Source organism: Culex quinquefasciatus, chromosome 3 (genome assembly GCF_015732765.1).
Source record: "Culex quinquefasciatus strain JHB chromosome 3, VPISU_Cqui_1.0_pri_paternal, whole genome shotgun sequence".
Lineage (NCBI taxonomy): Eukaryota > Metazoa > Arthropoda > Insecta > Diptera > Culicidae > Culex > Culex quinquefasciatus.
In genome coordinates, this window is record NC_051863.1 from 81,729,468 (window position 1) to 81,752,498 (window position 23,031).

General features: G+C 38.0%; 2 protein-coding genes across 4 annotated transcripts in view; one reads left to right on the forward strand and one right to left on the reverse strand.

Annotated features, from left to right (window-relative positions):
• Nucleotides 1–4,535, reverse strand: part of LOC6038979 (neuroligin-4, X-linked) — a 36,146-nt gene extending 31,611 nt beyond the window's left edge. For 2 of the 3 annotated variants that reach the window (XM_038262446.1, XM_038262445.1), the window contains exon 1: nucleotides 3,718–3,868. The gene's annotated coding sequence lies outside the window, so the exon portion shown is untranslated. Of the gene's footprint in view, nucleotides 1–3,717; nucleotides 3,869–4,271 lie in introns of those variants that run through there. The other variant, XM_038262447.1, reaches the window with a different exon arrangement.
• Nucleotides 4,536–9,338: 4,803 nt separating this feature from the next.
• The window catches only part of LOC6038977 (neuroligin-4, Y-linked), a 72,078-nt gene continuing 58,385 nt past the window's right edge, over nucleotides 9,339–23,031 (forward strand). Inside the window, 3 exon segments of the mRNA XM_038262746.1 lie at nucleotides 9,339–10,818; nucleotides 10,821–10,914; nucleotides 10,990–11,153. Of these exon segments, the coding sequence (XP_038118674.1) occupies nucleotides 10,635–10,818; nucleotides 10,821–10,914; nucleotides 10,990–11,153 (442 nt within the window). The 5' untranslated portion in view covers nucleotides 9,339–10,634.

Sequence of the window (23,031 nt, forward strand, 5' to 3'; positions counted from 1 at the left end):
TATGTTCAGTATCAAAACCATGAATTTTGATACCCATATTGCCACAACTCGTATGTTTCTGTAAATGTCCCCCAGGCCCCGGCGGAACCTTCTTTGAGGGCACCGGCCACTCCAGGTTGTGGCCACTACTGTCGAAATGGCCATTATTATGTTCAGTATCAAAACCATGAATTTTGATACCCATATTGCCACAACTCGTATGTTTCTGTAAATGTCCCCCAGGCCCCGGGAACCTTCTTTGAGGGCACCGGCCACTCCAGGTTGTGGCCACTACTGTCAAAATGGCCATTATTATGTTCAGTATCAAAAACCATGAATTTTGATACCCATATTGCCACAACTCGTATGGTTCTGTAAATGTCCCCCCACGCCCCGAGGGAACCTTCTTTGAGGGCACCGGCCACTCCAGGTTGTGGCCACCACTGTCGAATTGGCCATTTTCATGAGAACCGCCGCATCATAGCGACTTCCACGCCGTCCGCTTCGCTCGAATTTCCTCCTTCTGCTGCCGGTGGTTCTTCCTTCTGGTTGCTGGTCCTCTTCTTCTATTGGCCGCTGCTGCTGCTGCTCCGCGCCGGCCCGACGTGCACAGTTCGAGTGCTCGTTCCAAAGTGACTTGCTTTTGCGAAATTTTCTGCTTAAATAGCGGCACAGCCGGAGAACGGCACAAAGGGGCGCGGTCTCGAATGCATACGCTCGCTCTGATTGGTCATCTGTCCGATTTGTACTGAAAAATTACTCATTTTGATTGCATGTTTTAAGTGCTTTAACTATGTTTAGTCAGACTATCTATGTAGTTAAACAATAGCTGAAGTCTTCCTCTTTCGATTGGTGGTCCAACCATCTGGATTGATTCACAGGGAAAAAAGATACAAGCGTTCAAAATGTCCCCTTTTTCAACGCTTAAAAGTGACGCTTTGGATCGAATTTCTGAACTGGCCCCCCAATATAGTAAGTAAAGACATAGTCCTATGTCAAAACAATTAAAATAACACCAAAAATCTTTTATCGTAGAATTGTTCTTAGATAGTTTACTAACATTTTCCCAAAATATGGTGTAATTTGATGGACTCTACCTTAAATGGCAATCGTTTGAAAATTGACCCAATCTCACCCCTTATAGGGGGTTACATTGGGTCAAATGAAACTAAAATGATGCTCAAATACAAAGTTATGGTAAAAACAAGTCATCCAACAGTGTTTCTTGTTCGAGGGAATCGTATTGACATGCTAAAATGTTTAAAGTAGAGTTTTTAAAACATTTGGGTACTTTTTGATCAATTCCAACAAAATTTTTAAAAAGTTGATTTTTCGAGAGGTCATTTTTGGCCAAAAACGTACCTCAATTTTAGACAGCTGCTAAAATGACAGGATTTGTTCTAGGAACGGGATTTTTTCAGCAAAGTTAGCTCAAGATGTCCCTTGCACAACCCTATTAACAGAATTTAGTTTCATTGAGAAGTACCTGAGAAATGGTAAAATCCGTAAAAAATCACTTTGACCCAATCTCACCCCCCAGACCCAATGTCACCCCCACTGACGGTACTAAAAATGAAACAAGAGGAGTTTTTCATAGAACAAAAGTTGTCCAAAATGACCACTGGAAAAATAAAAATTTCCGAAAAATAAGTTTTGGGAATTAAGGGCAGACAATGAACATTTAACATTTAAAAATGCATTTGATGAGTTTTAAGGCAATTACCTTTTTTTCTAAATTTTGGACGCAAAACATTGTGTTCTTGATCAAAAGTTAAAAGCTTTCTCAATATGGTTTGTATTTACCTTATAGCTCACCAATCATTTAATGTTAATGGTTTGAAAATAATAATGAGATTTTGAGTTTGAGGTGGAATAACCTAGAGGCAATTGAAAAATATATATATATACAGCAATTCCATTTGAAAAGAGCCTAAACCAAAAAAAAAGTTCTCCGATCGGGCTCAAAATTTTTCTGGGGGTTCCTTGGCCAAAATAATTAGACCCGTATTTTTTTGTTTGGCCATTAGGGTGGCCTACATCGTGCTAGGGTGGTTCAAAAAATGGCAATTTTCGTCATTTTCGCAAAAACCACTTTTTCTAAAAATCATATCTCCGCGCCATTTCATCCGATTTTAGCTGTCTTAGACGCAAAGAAAGGTGATGAGTTTGGCTATTTGGGAAAAATAGTAAAAGTTCAAAAATCTAGCTTAACTATTGAAAAAGTCGTATGAAAACTTAAAATGGCGTTTTGACCGTGTCTGGACCAAAGAGCCTATGTCTGAAAATATTTTTATCGGATTCCTCGGAAAATTTCACATAACATATCAAAAAATTGGCGATGTCGAACCGTACGTTTCCGAGATATGATTTTTTGAAAAAAAAAACTGCGTTTTTCGACGCGCCACGCGCAAAAACGGGAAAATGACGAAATCGGCAAAAAATCAACTTTTTCCACTAAAACTGCGATAACTTTAAAATTTCAGCGATGACCTATAGATGTTATGGTACCAAAAGTTGCGTCTCTCAATTACGAAAATTTTGGTACCCAGACATGTATAGGTCATCGCTGAAATTTTAAAGTTATCGCAGTTTTAGTGAAAAAAGTTGATTTTTTGCCGATTTCGTCATTTTCCCGCGTGGCGCGTCGAAAACGCAGTTTTATTTTCAAAAATCGTATCTCCAAAACGTACGGTTCGACATCGCCAATTTTGATATGTTATGAAATTTTCGAGGAATCCGATAAAATATTTTCGACATAGGCTCTTTGGTCCAACACGGTCAAAACGCCATTTTAAGTTTTCATACGACTTTTCATTAGTTAAGCTAGATTTTTGGAACTTTACTATTTTTCCCAAATAGCCAAACTCATCACCTTTCTTTGCGTCTAAGACAGCTAAAATCGGATGAAATGGCGCGAGATATGATTTTAGAAAAAGTGGTTTTGCGAAAATGACGAAAATGCCATTTTGAACCACCCTAGCACGATGTAGGCCACCCTAATGGCCAAACAAAAAAATACGGGTCTAATTATTTTGGCCAAGGAACCCCCAGAAAAATTTTGAGCCCGATCGGAGAACTTTTTTTTTGGTTTAGGCTCTTTTCAAATGGAATTGCTGTATATTCATATCTGTTTTTCTATGGGAAAACTAATGAAGCATTCTTTGATCATAAAAAAAAGAATCCATAGAGTTTAAGTTGAAGATTTGTTCACTTTTTTAATCTTGTTGTAATTATTGGCTGAAATTTATTAATTTTTTATATTTTTTTCAAACAAACACAAAATATTAAAGTTAGGGATACCGACAGAAAATCAAATTGATCATTTTAGATCAATGTGTAAATTTCAGCCACACCAACATTGTCTGCTAACATAATATTATGCTAACATACAACATGAATACTAAGAACAAAACGTGAAATTTGTAGCAAAGACTCGTAAGAATGCGCGTGTCAACGCAAAGTTAGGAAGAAAAAAAACCTTTGCGTGATTCATCACTCATACATTTCCTGCAATCAAACACATGTCATGTGAGCAGCGTTCCCCATTCCTAGAATGCCGGCTTTCGCAACGTTCCTTCTTGGACTCGTCATCATTTGCATAAAAACAAAAGGCACTCCTCACCACATAATGTGCCTTGCTTATGTACTAAAATACGCGCAAACCTAAATATAGCCAACAATGTTGCGACACTAAACGAAGAAAACAAAGTCCTGCCACGGCAGATGTACTGTACTGACCTGGTCCGGAACCAAAGCCGAGGCAGCCGGCGCGTTGAGCGGTGAGCGGTGACGACGTCAGTCACTTGAAAGAATCTCCACGTTGGAGCGCAAAAACGTGATCGCCTCGTTTGGATCGATCTTTAATCCACTTCCTCGAGCCGAGAAGGAAGCCAAACTCGCATTTTCCGCGCGCGGACTCAAACATTAATATTTTAAATATATATTTAGCTGAGCCGAAACTCGAGGGAAGACGGAAAAACAGCGCACCACTTCTTTTTCTGGTGACGAGTGCCAGTTGCGCTTGTTGGCCACACGTAATGTACTTTCTCGCCGGGTATTTTTAGTCAACCAGAGGAAATTTCTGTTTTCGCCATCTAAACTCACTCAAAACGGCAATACAAGCAGGTGAGTGAACTCTAACCGCATGTGCATCCGTGCAATCATCGTCACGATCGAGCAACAACGGTTCAAAATGTCACCCGAATTGATCTCTGCAACTAATTGGGACCCGTGGCCCGTTTTACAAACACAATTCACACCAACGTGTAACCTTTCGACGAAAAAACACTCACCCAAAATATAACAAAAAAAAAAACACTAAAAACAACGACAATTCTTCATCGGTTGAAAACGCAACGATCCACACTCGATTTGGTGGTTAAGTAACACACCGCGCACTCTGAAGGTTAGATAGTATATATTTTTATTTTTGTTTTATTTTTATTTCACAAGTCACACTTCTTCACAGCAATAGTGACATTCTTCCTCGCTCGATCACGGCGCGACGGCACGACACCGAAGGATGATCGCTGCACGTCCGTGCAACTCCAAGACTCACCGACGACTGAGCAGAGCTGAACTGGCGCGCCGTGAAAATTTGGGACAACCGACGCTCATCACTCACGGGGGATCGTGAGCGACGGTGTGACGGTGTGTGATCTTGTCAAGCTGTCCGGCTAGACAGGAGATGTGCAATTTTGAGTAGCTTTCATTTGGAAACTATATTATGTAGTTTTTGTGATTCTCAGTTGCCAGCATAAAACATCGTGCATTGACCACGTTTCGAACCCAAAACTTCAAGAATCGAACCGAAAATATTCTGTCAATTCAAAGCTGTGACTTTACCGTATCGACCACCACCGTTTCACGAATATGTTATGGTAATTCGTAGATATAGGCAATTTAATGGGATAAACTTGTTCAATGAAGGAATAATCAAAATTGTACGTTGGTCTGTAGTCGAAACTCTGTGCTTCACTTACAAAAACTATCGATAAACTGAACAAGTAATCATAATGCATTGATTTGTTTTGAGTATTCAAAAAATATATTTTAGATGTATCTCCCACCAAAGTCCATGTTTTATTTCGTTATAAGCCAATTTATTGAAACATTTATAAAAAGTAATGCATTGAAACCCGAACCACCTTGCGTCTCCACTAAATGGCGATTGTCCACGGCCCATACATTTTTTTTATGTGGACAATTGCCCACGATGGAGGAAGGGTGTAACAGATTCCCAAAAAAGTGTCCTCGTAGTTTATGGATGGTCCCTTTATAAATTATTTGAAAACACAAATTAAAACTAAAAACGAGAAAATGCCCTTGAAAACCATAGGTCTTGGTGGTCTCTTTGTCAAGATTTCTACTCAAACCTAATCATTCAAGTAATTGAATGGCTCCCAAACATAAATCTATAATGCTGGAAAAATTGTTTTTAATTTTAAAATATATTTTATTTTGAAAAAATATTTTGTGAACTCTTTTTTACATTCTGAATAAGTTGATAAAGGCTATAAACGCTAATATTTGATCGGACAAAATGGTGTATTTTTAAAAAAAATCTCTAAACCATTCAGTAGATTTTTGGTACAATGAAAAGTTTATTTTGTTTAGAGAATCATTTACTTTTGGGATTAATTTTTATATGCATTGAATTATTTGAAACTGCATTTTAAATTCTTAAAAACAAATATAATAGTATTTTTTTTTTTTGGAAATACAATTAATTATATTTATAGCATAAATCATGCCATTCTTGAATGATTCTTTCAAAAGACCAAAGTTTTAAAAAAGAATCGTGGTTCTTTTTTTGTCAACCACAGTTCGTTCGCTCTTTTGAGTGAACCGGCTTTTTGAGCGGCTCGCTCTTTTTTTGCCCACCTCTAGTGTATACGGAAAGATCTCTGGCTTTTTTACCCTTGAATGCTTAATAAGCAACTATCTAAGGCAAATCGGAACTACAGTCTGAATAGGGACAGCAGGTTTGAAAACATACCCAGTTTGAAATTTGGAAATCGATGCACTATTTTCGTTAATCTGTATCAGTTCTATCCGAAACCAATCAAAACTATCAAAATATTGCACAGTAAAAGGCTAAACTCACCCAACGTGTCCCAATTTGCCCTTTTGCCATACTAGTGGCTTTGTTTATGGACGCTTCCTTGAAAAGTTATTCATAAAAGTTTGATTCTGGGGTGTAAAGGTAAATTATGGGCAAAACTACAATTTCGCTCCTAGGCTAGCATTAACAACAAAACTAATATTTAAACTTTTTTGATACCAAATCTGTCATCATTCCCTGATTCCCTGATGAATATTACAATTTTTTAGGTAATCTAATTCATCAATGATGAGAAAAAGAAAATCATCAAATGATCAATCATTGTGACCGTCTTTCAAGATAAGATTTAGGTAAGTTTTTTCGATGAATGGCTTAAATTAATAAGACACATCTATTCAATTCAATTCGGTTTTATTGGTGAATAATCAAGATACAATGAGTTATTTTGAAGTGCATAACAGAGTTTTGGAGTTCCTTTCAGCTGTGTGTTGCATCATAATCTATTTTGGAACAATTATTTCTTTAAATACGGCACTAACAAGAATTTAAAAAAAACTTACAGAAAGATACATCTATTATGTCCGGAAATATTTGTGCTTAGAATTTTGTGATCCAGACAAACACTTTTTTTCGATTCAAACTGATTCAAACAAGTTATTTAGAAAGAGTCCACGAGCAAAGCATACCCATCTCGCAGCAACCTCGCCAAACTGTCTGAAATGTTCATGTTGAACTCTATGTCAACGGGAATGGGACACAAAGTTGTTTACTTTCATCCATTTTAAGCCTTAAAAAATAAAGTTAGAAAATATTCGATTTACATCTATTGAAAATCAAGTTCGTATCCAAGGATACTAGAAGTCACCAGAAAAATTTGCTTCTTATTTGTTTCAACTTTAATGTTTAAAAACTAACTTAATCCACCTATGTGGTTGGAGCCTTCCTCACTCATTACCAACAATGGCTGATTTGATGGGGTTGTATACAAATTTCATCTATTTTTTAGATCCGGAATAAAAAAGTACATAAATATCACTTAAGTGACCATATCTCGAGACAGGGTTGCGAGATCTTCAATGTTTTGGGCTCGTTGGAAAGGTCTTTTGATAAACTAACCAACGATGGGTCGGATGGTGGAGCCAGACATAGTTTACATACATTTAAGTGAGATCCGGCTACAAAAAAATACATAAATATCACTTAAGTGACCATATCTCGAGACAGGGTTGCCAGATCTTCAATTTTTTGGACTCGTTGGAAAGGTCTTTCAACTACCTAACCAACGATGGGTCGGATGGTGGATCCGGACATAGTTTACATGCATTTAAGTGAGATCCGGCTTCCAAAAAGTACATAAATATCACTTAAATGGCCATATCTCGAGACAGGGTTGCCAGATCTTCAATGTTTTGGACTCGTTGGAAAGGTCTTTTGACAGGGTTGCCAGATCTTCAATGTTTTGGACTCCTTGGAAAGGTCTTTTGATAACCTATCCAACGATGGGTCGGATGGTGGATTCGGACATAGTTTACATACATTTAAGTGAGATCCGGCTTCCAAAAAGTACATAAATATCACTTAAAAGGCCATATCTCAAGACAGGGTTGCCAGATCTTCAATGTTTTGGACTCGTTGGAAAGGTCTTTTGATAACCTATCCAACGATGGGTCGGATGGTGGATCCGGACACAGTTTGCATACATTTAAGTGAGATCCGGCTACAAAAAGTACATAAATATCACTTAAATGGCCATATCTCGAGACAGGATTGCCAGATCTTCAATGTTTTGGACTTTTTGGAAAGGTCTTTTGATAACCTATCCAACGATGGGTCGGATGGTGGATCCGGACATAGTTTACATACATTTAAGTGAGATCCGGATATATGTCAAAACACATTTTTATACATAACTTTTGAACTACTTATCGAAACTTCAATCTGTATAAAACTCGATCTATGGGACCCTAAACCAAGTCGAATGCAACAGATTCGGGTCAAATCGGTTCAGCCAGTGCTGAGAAACATGAGCTAGTTTGTTGGTCACATACATACATACACACACACATACACACACACATACACACACACATACACACACACATACACACAGACATTTGTTCAGTTTTTGATTCTGAGTCGATATGTATACATGAAGGTGGGTCTACGACGTTTTTATACAAAGTTCATTTTTAGAGCAGGATTATAGCCTTACCTCAGTGAGGAAGGCAAAAAGTTAAAATGGATGAAAATAAACATTTTTGCAATTCCGTCGTGAAACTACTTACTTTTCCTGTCATTCTTGAACGACGAAATAGCCTACTTTTCTGTACCAAAAATAACAGAATCGAATAGTAACCCTTTTCAAAACAAATGCTGAAAAGTTCTACTTTTCAGCACTGAAATGGATGCTGAAAAGTTGAACTTTTCAGCACTCGTTTCGAAAAGTAACACTTTTCAACATTTTTTTGATTTAAACGATTTATTGATAAAATACATGAAAATTTGACATAAAATTTCACCAAGTGTGTGTTTTTTGGAATTGCAAAAAATGTTGTATGGAACTCGTTGCAAAACTTGATTTTTTCAGCACTCTTCGTATTTATCCAACTCGGTGAACCTCGTTGGATAAATGTACGACTCGTGCTGAAAAAATCCTCTTTTTGCAACTTGTTGCATAAACTACTATTTTATGCATGTTTCTATTGTGAAATTAACTCAGGAACACGAATATTATAAAATATTTTGCCACAAAAGTGCCAATGACTTCCTTTAGATTTAACCAATTGGTCCTTCACTCCGCATTTTAAGGCCTTTCAGGTGCATTTTGATTTAATGATTTTTTCCTAAGTTACAGCCTTTTTATGATTTTTGACGTTTTTGAACCTTAAAACTTTGTGTCCCGATTTGACCCACTTCTCGTTGACCTAGAGTCTCATATTTTGGCCAGATGCTATTTTTATATGTACAAACAACTCCTGAAAATTTCAGGCAGATTGGTGAGGTCAAAACGACGTCCCGTACAAATGGACTCGCTCTTAAATTAATTGAGTTGATCTTTTGAACATCGTGCGTCTTGTAGCACACCCCTGAAATTTTATAGCACCAACGCTGTCACAACAAACTTTCCAGCGGCCGACGACTCTCGCAACGCTTTTCCCAACGTCAACAGCCAAAGCATTTTCCTCAGATGCAGTGTGCGCGTTTGCGCAGTTTCCCTCATTTCCACGATGGCAGCTTGCGGCGCCGACCGCAGCGTGGCGCCTTGCCCGTACGAGCCAAACCCCAAACCGGTCGGGACGCACCACGGACACGGCGACGACGGAGACGGGCCAGTCAGTCTGTAGTGAATAGCGATACTGGTCGAAACACGCACCCGTGAGCGAACGCGCGCGCGAGAACGTCCGTCGCTGAAGGGGGCCATTTTTCGCGACCTGCCCTAAACCCCGAATCGGGAGCAACGGCTGGTGAAACCGGAGGGCCTAGAGGGAGAGAAAGTGGGGGAGTGGGAAGAGCGGGAATACTTCCACGAGGGTGAGGGTTTGTGTTTGTGTGTATGTGTGTTGGTGAGGGGATATGGGGCCAAATGTGTGGGGTCTTTGGGTGTGTAGGTGTTGAAGAACAACCCCAACTCCTGCCCCGGGGCCAATCCGAGCCCTACAGGGGCGGAATCCCGTTGGGAGGGTGCGTGCAGAAGGACAAGATTTTGCTCGGCTCGCGAGCGGCCTGTTTGGTGTAGTGAATTATGTCAAATTATTGTCGTTACTAGTGGAGGAGCAGCAGGTTCCCATGGTAGGTGTCGGCAGGGACGGGGACGCTCTGCTGCAATGGATCTAATACGGATTACCACCGCTTTCTGGATACAGTCGCAAGGATACGGATAGCAATCGATTGGATTTACACGCCTGCAAAAGGAAGAAAACACGTCAAACGAGGGCTGTGATTTGGGGCCCGCTTTACAGTTTTGCGAATATTGATTTATGGATGTCACCGCGACCGAAGTAGAAAGGACCGTGACGTGTGCGGATTGTACGGCCAAGGATACACGGTGCATACGTGAGAAGGATGAGAAATCGGAGTGATGTTCCCAGTGTGAGGCCAAGTGAAACAGTGTCGAGGGTAGAAAATCCATACCCCGACGAAGCGGCACTACGACGAAGAGAGAAGGTTAAAGTGTTATTGAGCATGTCGGGGGCAAAGCTGACCGAAGAAGTTGCTGTGGAGTGAGATAAAGTGCCAAGAAAGTAGCAGGTCCAGGCAGCACTGGTGATGGATTAATTGCTGCGGATGAGAAGAAGTAATCAAGATCGAGTCAATCGATTTGTGATATCGAAACGGTCATCCGTGTCCGTCGGCTTCCGCCGGATGGAAGAAATGTGAGCCTGAAACAAAAAGAAGTGCTTTTTTTGTCCCCTGGAGGATACGGATGTGTGTGATAATCTAGTTGGAGAGAAAGCGAAAATGAAAACGTCACGAAGCAAGTGGATGTGTTAATGTGGTGTGATGAAGTTCTCACGAAGCTCAGAAGGGGATATTCCACAGCGAGTGTAAAAAAAAATGCCGTCAATAATCGAGTAGCGTGATCAGCATAACCATGTTGATATTACTGGTGATCATCATTCCTCTATTTGCCCCGACGATATCCGGCGGTGGTGGCAATAGTGACGAGAATGATTCCGTAAAGAAAACGACTTCGCGCGTTGTGCATACAAAGTACGGGTCGGTGTCTGGCACGATTGAGCATCTGGAGGGTCGCCATCTGGACCCGGTGGAAGCATTCCGGGCATTCCGTACGCTTCGCCACCCATTGGCACCCTCCGCTTCATGCCTCCCGTCACCGGTGCCCTTTGGTCCGGCGTCAAAAAAGCGGAAAGGTAGGCTATCAAAAGCTCCCTCAAGTGGACTCTGGACTAACCCACTTCCCATTCCATCGTCTCTCAACTCCACAGATTCAGCCCAGTCTGTCCGCAACATCTTCCCGATATTGCCAATGAAACTGCGGCCCTGGAGCGTATGCCTCGTGGTAGACTAGAATATTTAAAGCGACTCTTACCATACCTTAGGAATCAATCGGAAGATTGTCTGTACTTGAACATCTACGTCCCAACCCAAGGTAAAGCGATCGGTCGGATCAAAAATTAAGTTATCCCACTTCGGGGGGCAGCACCCACAAAATAAAGCGCTTCTTCCCACTCTCATAGTTATTTTTATAGCCAAGTTCTTTTTCCACCCCACTGGATACATTCACAAAACTTGTTTGTGTGTCTGCTAGGGGAAATCTAATAAGGATCTGTTAAGAGCCCTCTCAACAAACTCAAGGGCCAGCCAAAATTTACGATTTCGGGATGGGGAGAGGGTCTTGGCATAGATTCGTTCCCGATCGAAAGTATGAATTCGAGAAGCGCCAGATTATATTTTAATATTAGACGGATCCCGACAACAATTTCACGATATCGAAATGTAATAAAACGGGACCTTTTTTTTCGTTTTGTAATCCTCCCATCTCTCCCCTACCCACTGTTAAAGATCGCTTTCCTCGAAAAAAAAGCCTAGTTTATTCCATCTAGCACTGTACATGCGGCTGCGGTGGGAGGAGACCTCCGGATCCTTATCTGGTCGCTTTTCTGTTGCCTACCTGCCACTCTAAATTTCATATTATCCGACAAGAAAATCAATGTGTGCGTATCAGATTTTATTTATAAACATATCCCTTGCTGGAGGGCAACCATTCGTTCGCCCCGATCTGACAAGGAAAATTTTGCGGCCAGCCAAAACGAGGTTTTTATGATATTTTTACGAATCACGGAGTTATCATTTTCTGGGCTGGCGTTGGGATATTTTATACTTTCACTAATGCAAACCTTCAGCCCCAGCCCAGGGTCCCTTTTGTTACCTGTTGTTTATGGGTAAGAGTGTGAGTGTGAGTGTGTGTAAAAGACGGCTTGTTTTGGGGGACGTGTCAAGATTAATACGTAATGTATTCTGGGACCTAAGGGTTTCTTCATAATTCATGGCGACGTACACCGCATACAGAAAGTAATCCATTTATGCTTTCCCTGTCTGAGTGATTCATTTTTGCAAGTCTCTAAATCCAAGATTACTTGTGTGAAGTTCCTATTCAATATTAAAGCCTAAATGTGAGTGTTGAAAATTCATCCAATATTGAATGCTCATGCTCATGTTGTTCAAATGTTAGAAAAAGTGAAAGTTAAATGAAAATCACAATCGTTTTCAAGCTTATATTTATATAACATTTTTTTTGTTTTTCTAACACAGAAAAGCAGCCTATTCGAGCTAATTCTGTAGAATAATTGCGGTTTAAGCTTCGGAGCTAAGACAAAAAGCAGCTCAGATCATTTTGCTTGTATAGAAGGAGAGGGATTGGGGGATGGCAAATGGGTTATGTTATCAGAATGAGCCAACCTTTGCATTAATAAAAATCTAAAGATTCAGTGTAAAAGAATTGAAGAATTGAAACAATTTAGTGGGTTTAATGCGCCTCCAGTTGTATGCAAAACAAGATTTTTTTAAGCTTTCACCTTTAGAAGACAAGAATTTCATGCATATTTTCTCAAACATCGGATTATGTTTCAGTCTTGTAAAATCTCCGATGGGTTTTTTTCGGATTATAATATTATGCTCCAGTCATACCATTTGCCGAGCTTCCTCAGGGCTACCCCCTGCAATCAAAGAATGGCCCATCACTAGGGTAAATTCAAATTTGAACTCATTCTGACCACGAGAACCCCTCCCTCGAATCGCTTGAAGTTTGTATGGGAAAATGCGTTAAACTGTAAGGAGAAAAGCAATTGATTTAGTTTTTTACCTGTGAAGGGAGCAATAGTCGTCCAATTATTATCCATAAGGCGAAAGGGGGGGAAGGGGGGGGTCTGAAATTTCATATAGAGTTTTACCGTTGTCTATGGATAGCCCCTTTCAGGTTCATTTTGAAATTTTAAATTTCATAGATATGCACACAGACCGTTTTTTAAGTTTTTATTTTTTATGTTTACCGACAGTGTCAAAAAGAAACATTTTTGAAAAATATTTTTTGCCTACAGAAACATAAAAAAACTTCTAGGACTCAAATTAAGCACCGAGTTTCGCCATCCCCCAAAAAAGCAAAGCAATCCACATTAACGACCCCCGGGTCTTTTGTGGTCTCTGCTGAAAGTTCCTGCTCATTTCTAGGCGTCCGAAGGTCCAAAACCTCTTTTCGCAAATGGACCGACGTTTTACTTCCCCATCCGATAGAAGGCCAGGTGGATTAGGCGGGAATCGAACCCGCACCCCATAAGCAACTTAGGGATCGGCAACCGAAGCCGCTAACCACCGCGCCACGAGGCCCTCACCATCCCCCAATATTGAAAATAAAATTATGTGATTTAATTAATTTTGTCACGTTCTCAAATCATAGTCAAGTCTAAACAGGACACTTTCATCATTAAACCTTCCCGATCCATACTGTTGAATCTTTGTTTAAAATAAGCTCGACGAAGAATTAATTGAAATGTTTGAACAGAGGTAAAAAATTTGACTGACGTGTAATTAAACTGATTTAAAAAAAAACTGAACTCAAATGGCCAACAAAAATTAGCCTCATTAACTTACTGTTAACACTATTTTCAAATTGAAATTTACTAACCCAAGTAGCAAACTGATGGCACTCAAGTAGGGGAACTATACCCTTTCTCAGCCTATTTCTATTATCGGCCTATCAGCACTTTGATCATGAATTACAGCTTAAATAAAATGCTTTTGACTGTTCCAAAGTAATAAATAGCTCAAATAAAAGTGAGCAAGCAACTCATCATTGTTGATACATCTGAAAATGTTGATTTAATAGCGGAAAACGGCAAAAGCGATGAGAATTGGTCGAACGGCTTAGTGTGATTAAAATGGGTATATTTCCCCTATAAGGAATTATTTATTTTAATTGCATGCAAGATTTTTTTTATTTGTTTAGATTCTACACGGAAAATAGGCAATCGATAGGTAATACTCACAACAAATCCACAATAGACGTGTTATAAATACTAATGCTGTCAAATTATAAATAACGATGCACTTTTCACCGCTACTGTTACAGGAAAAAAAACGATTTTACAAAGTATCACAAGTTCTCTAGTAATCATCCATAATAAACCAGAAAGCATCGTAAATTGTCTGCAACATGTGATTAAACTGCATCACATCAATATCGACGCTTAACAAAATCGATTTGCAATGATAAATACTTCCCTTGGGGTGCTTCAAAATGGTGTTCAATTTAATATTCCACATCACGAGCAAAAATTTACCGTATCGATTGAAATTGCTTTACGTTAGGCTGGCACAGAAAAAAAAATCCGCGCTATTAGACACCATCCAGAAATGAGAGTTTTTTTCTGGAGTCTAGAGTTTTTCTAAAGGTCCTATAAACTATTGTCTTTTATATGTTAATAGGACCTATTCAAAAAAAAAACTCTAGAAGTGGTCTTAGGATTTGTGATCTCTGCAGTACTGCAGTCTGAATAGGATATGATTTTTTAAAGATACAATTTTGAAACCAATATAAACATTTTACATTTTTTATTCTATGTAGGCCGTTGCAAATATTTTACAAAGTTTTTGTCGCCCCCCTTTCTTCAAAATCGGTTCAATTTATCAGAGGGCAATTTTTTTTCTAAACACTTCAAAATTTTAATGGAAATAGAAGTCCAGTTTTGGGTGACTCACCTCACATAACCTTCGGATGCCTAGAAATGAGCAGAAACTTGCAACAGAGCCCGCAAAAGACCCGGGGGTCGTTAAAATGGATTGCTTTGCTTTTTTAGAAGTCCAATGAACTGAAAACAATTTGAAATGTATTTTCATGCGCTTAAAACCATATTTAGCGTGTCTGGGATCGATCGAAACTATTTTAATTTTTTGTTTGTTAAATTCCGTTGTACAATACTGCAAAAAGTTTTTTTTATTCGTCAAAAAAAATCCGTCACATAGGGGAAGGTGGGGCAAGACGACCATATGGGGCAAGAGGAACAATCGCTCGTACGGCCGTAATTTTTACAATTTTGATTATTTCCAGTATGAGGAATTGTTGCTAGCAATGCAATTAGCTGGTTCTACTACCACATAACCGCCAAAACGACGTAAACGCCATGGGGCATAAGATTTAATGAAGTTTTTTTCAAAACCTTTGTTTTCTAATAATATTTGGAAAGTACAAAATAAGGCTTAGGGTTCGTTTTAAGGGTCATTTTATCAAAATGCTATTTTTCCTAGATCAGTAGTGTCCCTACCAATGACATGCAGTTATTACAAAGTATGATTTAACTTTTGGTTATTTTTGTTGAGGGCTTATAAAAAATCTTGTTCAGGTGGGGCAAGTGTACCATATGGATTTTTAGCATGGAAAAAATTACGAATTGCTGCAACAATATATTTTATTGGGAAATACATGAAAGCACTTAAAAACTGATAAACAATTGTTAAAAAAAATGTCCATACAAAATATAGTGATATTATGAAAATTTACTATTTATCGTCGAAGTAATATTTTTTTCGTAAAAAACGATAAAATTTAAAGTAAAATATTATTATTTAATCTAAAAATGGAAGAAACCTTTCAAATACATTCTAATTTGATGTATCTAAGTGATAACAGTTCGATTGTTAGCAAATTAACATGTTTTTTCATGCATTGTTCCTCTTGCCCCAACGGGTTGTTCGTCTTGCCCCACTAGTTGAGTAGAACGTACGTAAAATCAAAAATTTAAAAATCATTTTTTCATTAAAAACCGGATTTTAAAAAAATTCTAACAAAGTCTTAGTCAAGACCTAGAATAAGATGATTATAATAAAATCCGATAGATTTTTAACTTTTAAGGGGTTATAACGAGCATTTCCTTAGCTTGTTACACTTGCCCCACTTTCCCCTACTTCGAAATTATGAAAACTAGTGATTGCAAAATTTGTGAGCAGGTGTAAAATGCATTTAAAACACTTTTCTCATTCAAATAACGATACCATGGCTTGTAATTTCAATTTTCAATTTTTTTTTGGCACTCTACCCCCTCCCCTCTTTGACTTTGTCCAGAGTCAAGGGACATAAACTTATAAAAATATATGCAACAGCCTTACCACATATGTTTTAATAAGGCAACACCTAGTTTTATAATGTTTTTTTTCTAATTGCTTGTTAATAAAAAAATATTTTGGTAGAAAAGGTATTTTTTCAGATATTTGATGCTAAAGATAAAATCTTGAGCCAGTCTTATCTATGCCCTCCATGCAATGTAATGGTGAAGGAATCTTTTTGCCCCTTTCACACATAATTTCAATTTTATGTTTGGGGACTCACCACTCAAATAACTCCTCGAGGGCAATCTACCACATCCATCTTTGCCGGTTGTTCGTGGGCCCAAGATAGCTCTGAACGTGATTTTACGCTGGGCTTACCATCATCGTCAAGTTTGAAGAGTGGAATGGAATATGATTTGATTTGAATATCATCGAACGCGTGCAGGAAAAGAGCAAAATAATCTTATTTTCCCAAAAAATCCCTCCCAAAAATTGGAAGAATTTTTTCGATCATCTTCATCTGAAGACAAGAATCGTAGGGATAAAAAAAAACCTTCATTTTACCACAGAGTTAACCAAAAGCGTAAAAATGCAGACTATTGGTTATTGGCAGCATGAAAACGACGCTGTGAAATTTCAGCAGCAAAGAAAGCAGCCCAGCATCACTAGCCCAATTTATGAGCTTCCCGAATAAGCAACAACTTGGGTTTGGTTGATCCTTTGATATCGCGCCTGACTGGTTATTGATGATCACTATATTCGAGCTACAAAGAGCCGTCTGCTCCGAGCTCATGAAGCTGCGAAGCTCATGAAAATATCTCAGTTCATAAAACCTCACGGAATACTTTTTTTTGCGTTCTTCGACAGCTTTGGACAGAGTCCACCAGCTTCCCGCCTTTTGAATATGCTCTCTGTTGGTGAACCTGTGAATAGAGCAAGATAACGATGAACGGAAAGAACCCCCGATAGGTTTTGTGACATGTTTTATTGACATCCTTGCGTCAAGTTGCGTTTGGACTCAGCTGTAACTGCCATTTTTATTATTTTCTTCTTTTACTTCCGATGATTGTCTGTGATTTTTACAACTTTAACACACACACAATTACTCACACAAACAAACACACTTTTATTTTGATAAACCTTGAATAGAAGGTTGTCAAAGTTCATCATTCATGCTTTGAATTATGTTCATAATCATTTTTAAGATAACATTTCATGTTGTAAAAAAAGCAGGCACCCTTTCCTGAATTTTTTTTTTTTGAAAATGCACTCCACTGAGGACTTTTAGCAAAATATGAGCAAACATGACCGCAACATACCAATTGATACTCAAAGGTTAAGCTTTTATGAGAAAAATTTCAAAAATGTTCGATAAAAAACGATTTTTCTTTGTTTGTTTGATTCTCATTACAAATTTAATGTTTTACAACCTTGTCGAGCTTATTAATACTGTAAAACTTGATACTGAAAAGTTACAAGCGATTTAAAAGATCCATTGATTGATCCAATGATAAATTTTGATATGGCTGTTTCACTGTAGAATAGTATCATAAATCAGGTTGAACTTCCACTCTGACATGAATTCAAAATAGATTATCATAGTATATTTAAATCCACATTAGAATGATACAAAAAATCTTTTTTTATCTCAAGAGATATTCCTTGGTTTGATCCTTAACGGTGCACATCAACCAGAGCTTTTGCACTCAGATTTTTGTCACAGACATTTTAGAATCTTGAAAATTACGGGTACCATCGAAATATTTTTTTACTCATCCCCTAAAGTACTGTCCACAAAGTAATTCACAACAAAGTTTGATTTATTTTACATTGGGACCATTCATAAACCACGTTGACACTTTTTTGGTAATCTCGAACCCCCCCCCTCATGGACAACTGTCCATACAAAAATCTTTTTTGTATGGAGCATGGACAATCGCCACCCCGCCACCCCCCCCCCCCCCTAAAGTGTCCACGTGGTTTATGGATGGTCCCATTCCCGTTATTGCAGGATTGGGTCCGTAAGTTTGACCATTTGGAATAAGAAGACAACAACTTCCTTCGTTGCTGTGCACCCTTAAGGCAATAATAAGTAACTGTGCTAATTTTAAGCAACATCGGTTAAGGTTTATTATCCTCTTGCACCTTTCGACAAAGTTGTAGAGAAGAATTTCTTACGAGAATATCACACTTGGACAATTTTGGGTGAGACCTGCGCAACCTGCTTGCAAAATTCTGAAACGATGTTTTTCCTCATACATTTTTGTGAATTTAATGATCAATAGCGACCCTTAAACCTGAACCAATTTAGCACAAAATTGGCACAGTTACTTATTTTTGCCTAAGGAATCGAGTCAGGGGTATCTCTTGAGATTTTCCTAAACTTTATATTTTTCTTGACACCCCAATGTTCACTGACAGCCATTACAGTCATGATGGTCAATTGTATGCGATACACACGATTGACACACATGAAGCTGACACGAGAGAGTGCTGAGCTTAACACTCAAACAGCCGGCCGACACAACGAGACGTGCTCATTCTCTTTCTATTTTTTTCTATCTATTTGTAGCTTGTGCGGGTAAGTGTAGTGACAGCAATCATTTGAACGCTTTCATAGACCCATGATAAGAATTACGGTGATACTTGTTGTATTTCATGTTTTTCATTGTTTATTTTTTCAATAATAGTATTAATAAGAGGAATACCCATTTCAAAAGACTGAGTTATTCAAAAGTAAATTATATTGTTTTTCATCATTTTGTTATACAGTTCCTTTGCAGTACAGACTTTCGATGTAAACAGACAGGCCAGTTTACATCGACAGTCTGTACTGCAAAGGAACTGGATAAAAATGTTACAAAACAATAATTTAATTTACTTTTCAACAACCCAGTCTTTTCGAAATCATTGTTTCTCTTATCATGGTGAAGCCGTTGATCAATTTCGAAGAAAATTAATCATCAGCCTAAAATGCTCTGTATCTCATTAAATTTAACGAATTTGTGCACCAAAATTAATCAGCCTGAGCCAGTTGTGGCCATCTTGAAGCCACTGAAGGAATTTTTGATCTAAATCAATTGTTCTTCAAAATTTATATAATTTTGTGGTACAGTCATTGACTTCCTAGTTGGCAATCATTGATCAATGACGATTTCTTTAACTTCGCAAGGAATGGGATAATCGTTACAAAAAAGAATCAGCATGTGTAGCAGTATTCTAAACAACTTGTAGAAGGTATTTTGTCAAAATATTGATAGGGGCGCAAACTTTATATATTTGAACAAAAAATCATGGCAATGATGGAATTTTTCACGTTAATACAATTTTTGAAGAAACAATGAACAATCCCGAGCAGGGGTAAATAACACGGGAATACCAAATTTTGGTATTACTTGGGCAAATAACAGCGACCAAAATGTGCCCTTGGTTGCCCAGTAATAGATGGTAAAATACCATGAAATCATACCAAAATCTTGTATGTGTAAGGGCACAACAATACCAAACCATGTTGTTCCAAGGGTAAAATCATACCTCAAAATAAAACCATTTCAATACCAAGTTGAGGTCTTCTGGATTTTTGAACATTGCTTGAATACCAAAACTTGGTATTGCCATGGTTTTATTTTTAGGTATTCCCGCGCCCTTGGAAAATCATATTTTGGTATTTCTGTGGTCTTTCACATACATGATTTTGGTATGATTTCATGGTATTTTACCATCTATTACTGGGCAACCAAGAGCACATTATACGGAATCGACGTAACACCTTATAATGTGGCCCTCTTAAACCTTGCGGTTTCGTCAACGGATCCACAGGCGTGTATCGTTCTTTTTGCGACAAGACTCCGCCTCCCGGGTCTGCTAAGTGTGAAGGTATGGGCACGGGGAGAGGGCACCGAATACCTATATTTACACTTAGAATTTTTTGCGTCCGCCCCGGGATTCGAACCGGCAACCTCTGGATTGTGAGACCAGTGCGCGGTCCGATTGATCCACATAGGCAGACACACAAAAGCACATTATGGTCGCTGGTATTTGAACAAGTAATACCAAAATTTGGTATTTTCATACCATTTTTAGTGCAGCAGTTGCAGTTAGTGAAAAAACGGAAATGATCCATATGCAACAGCCAAATCTACTCACCTGATGATTCCATGTTGTTCTTAGTGATATTCTTCACCACACCGAATGCATTTGTCATTGATGAACGGTCTGTGCATGAAGTTCTTGAAGATTCTGAAAAATAACAAGTTTGAAAAATAAGTATTATTAAAATGAAACTGAATTGAAATTCACCAAAATTCATTAATCTGTCGATTGACTCGTTTTTCAAAGTATTTGGTTATCCCGACTTAGAGATATTTCAACGTTTTTGAAAAAAATATTAGTGGGTATATCAAACTAATTTTTAAAATCATCTTTAACATTTTTGGGTTTCAAGTCATTTTAGCGCAAAATTAATTAACTCGTAAATTTTTTTTAACAAATTTCCCATAGTTTCAGAGAAAATTGATGAAACCTTTCAATATTCAAATAATACCAAAATGTGCCATCCTGACTTAGAAAATTTTCCACAATTTCAAGTCATTTCTGTAGGGGGTATATCAAAAATGTTTAAAATCAAGTTTGAAATTTCCGGTTTTAAATGAAAGCATTCGCTTTGAGACATCATTTTAGCGCAAAATTAATTATTTTGTCAAAATTGGTCAAAATTTTCCCATAGTTTCAGAGGAATTTGATAAAACACTTTAATACCAAAATAATACCAAAATGTGCCATCCTGACTTAGAAAATTTTCCACAATTTCAAGTCATTTCTGTAGGGGGTATATCAAAAATGTTTAAAATCAAGTTTGAAATTTCCGGTTTTGAATGAAAGCATTCGCTTTGAGACATCATTTTAGCGCAAAATTAATTATTTTGTCAAAATTGGTCAAAATTTTCCCATAGTTTCAGAGGAATTTGATAAAACACTTTAATACCAAAATAATACCAAAATGTGCCATCCTGACTTAGAAAATTTTCCACAATTTCAAGTCATTTCTGTAGGGGGTATATCAAAAATGTTTAAAATCAAGTTTGAAATTTCCGGTTTTGAATGAAAGCATTCGCTTTGAGACACCATTTTAGCGCAAAATTAATTATTTTGTCAAAATTGGTCAAAATTTTCCCATAGTTGCAGAGGAATTTGATAAAATACTGTAATACCAAAAGAATACCAAAATGTGGTGTTCGATCATTGACAAATTCTGCAATTTTGCAATATCAAAACAATAACTTAAATTGGTATGATACCAAATTTTGCTCTTGCATAATCCTTAAGACAAATTTTAAAGGGTCCAGGAATACCAAAATTTGGTATTGATACCAGAGAAAGGTATTATTACGCATTTCCCTTGTTATTTACCCATGCTCGGGATGAAAAACCTTCTAATTTCCAAGTGTGTTAACATTAACTGAACGACTAGAAATTTGTGTCGAAAAGTTGAAGAAACCTGTTGCACTGCTTAGTCGTGTATCAAATACGCATTATATGTATGAACTAAGACTGTACTTACATATAATTCTGAACCAACAAAAATATTTTGACCACCCGAATATTCACTATACCAAAAGATGCTCTTAATTTTAACGTGTGGCCTTCATTAAATTTGTCACGCTAGTGTTTAGTTTCAGACCACTGTGCGTTACTTTCACTTGATTTTGTTGATTCAAGGTCAAACATTAAATCGCGTTATGCTCGAATGTCAAAAGGCAAGATAGGACAATCACGTAAAGCTTTCTACCAGAGAAAAGAAACATGAGCATAAAAAATATTAACAATGGTCCAAGAACATAGCTAAAAGTAACAATTGATTCAACACGAAATAAGATTGAACAATATTATAATTATTTCAAACACATTTTGATTGTTACACTCATAATACGTATACTCTTAAAATCACAATACTTCATGAATGCTCTTCATTTCTTTGCAAAACTGTACCTCAGAACGATGTTCGATAATCACGATGTTGTTGAGTATCTTGTCAAAATCAACCACCATCGTTTGTTTTGAATTGAAGCAGACAAAGTCCTTCAAAGTATGTACTTGTTCGATCAAGCTTTTCACGCACGCTAATAGGGATTCCTCGCCGCAAACTCAAAAACATAATAAAAACAGCGCCAAAATGCCCCACCCACCGTGGCTTCGCACCGTGTGGAGGAGCTCGGGCGAAATTTTATTGCGTTGGAAGGTTGACTGGCTGGCAAATACATTTTCATCGCTCGGGTAGGGCCTGGGCGGGAGCTCCGTTCTCCGGGCAAGCCGCACAAAAATTACTCCCACGATGCTGAGAAGTTATTTAATTTGAATAGCTCATTCTGCGAAACATCATCCTTGGGCTGCTTTCCATCACATGTTTGGCTTGCAAATAACACTCCGGTTTCCACTTGGGCAGGCTAGCTGGGGCGATGTTTCCTGTGGAAAGCCGTTGACTCGAGGCAATCACATAAAAACGCTCTTATTGCTTTCACGCCACGTGGCACAGGTTCTGCGAGAGTGCGCTCCGTTGTCGGGCCGGTGGCCAGTACTGTCGGAAAATGTGTGGCATATTATTAACACTCAACTGTTTTCAAATAAAACAATCGTTACGCAAACAACACCAACCAACAAAATTGTTACATTTTTTTTTTTCAAGAGATTTAATAACTTTTTTGAGGACATTTTCTAATATCTTTGATAGTTTTCTTTCACAACAATTTCATACTGTTCTATTAAATTGCAGGTTTTATTATGAAACAGGCCAATTTATGCAAAACAATGTAAATAAACCAATGTCGAAGGGTAAACAAGGAGTCCAACCTACTCAAGTTAGATGATGTTTAGATTAGAATCTAGCAGGATTGACTCTTTGTTTACACTTTGACATTGACCCAATTCTAGAC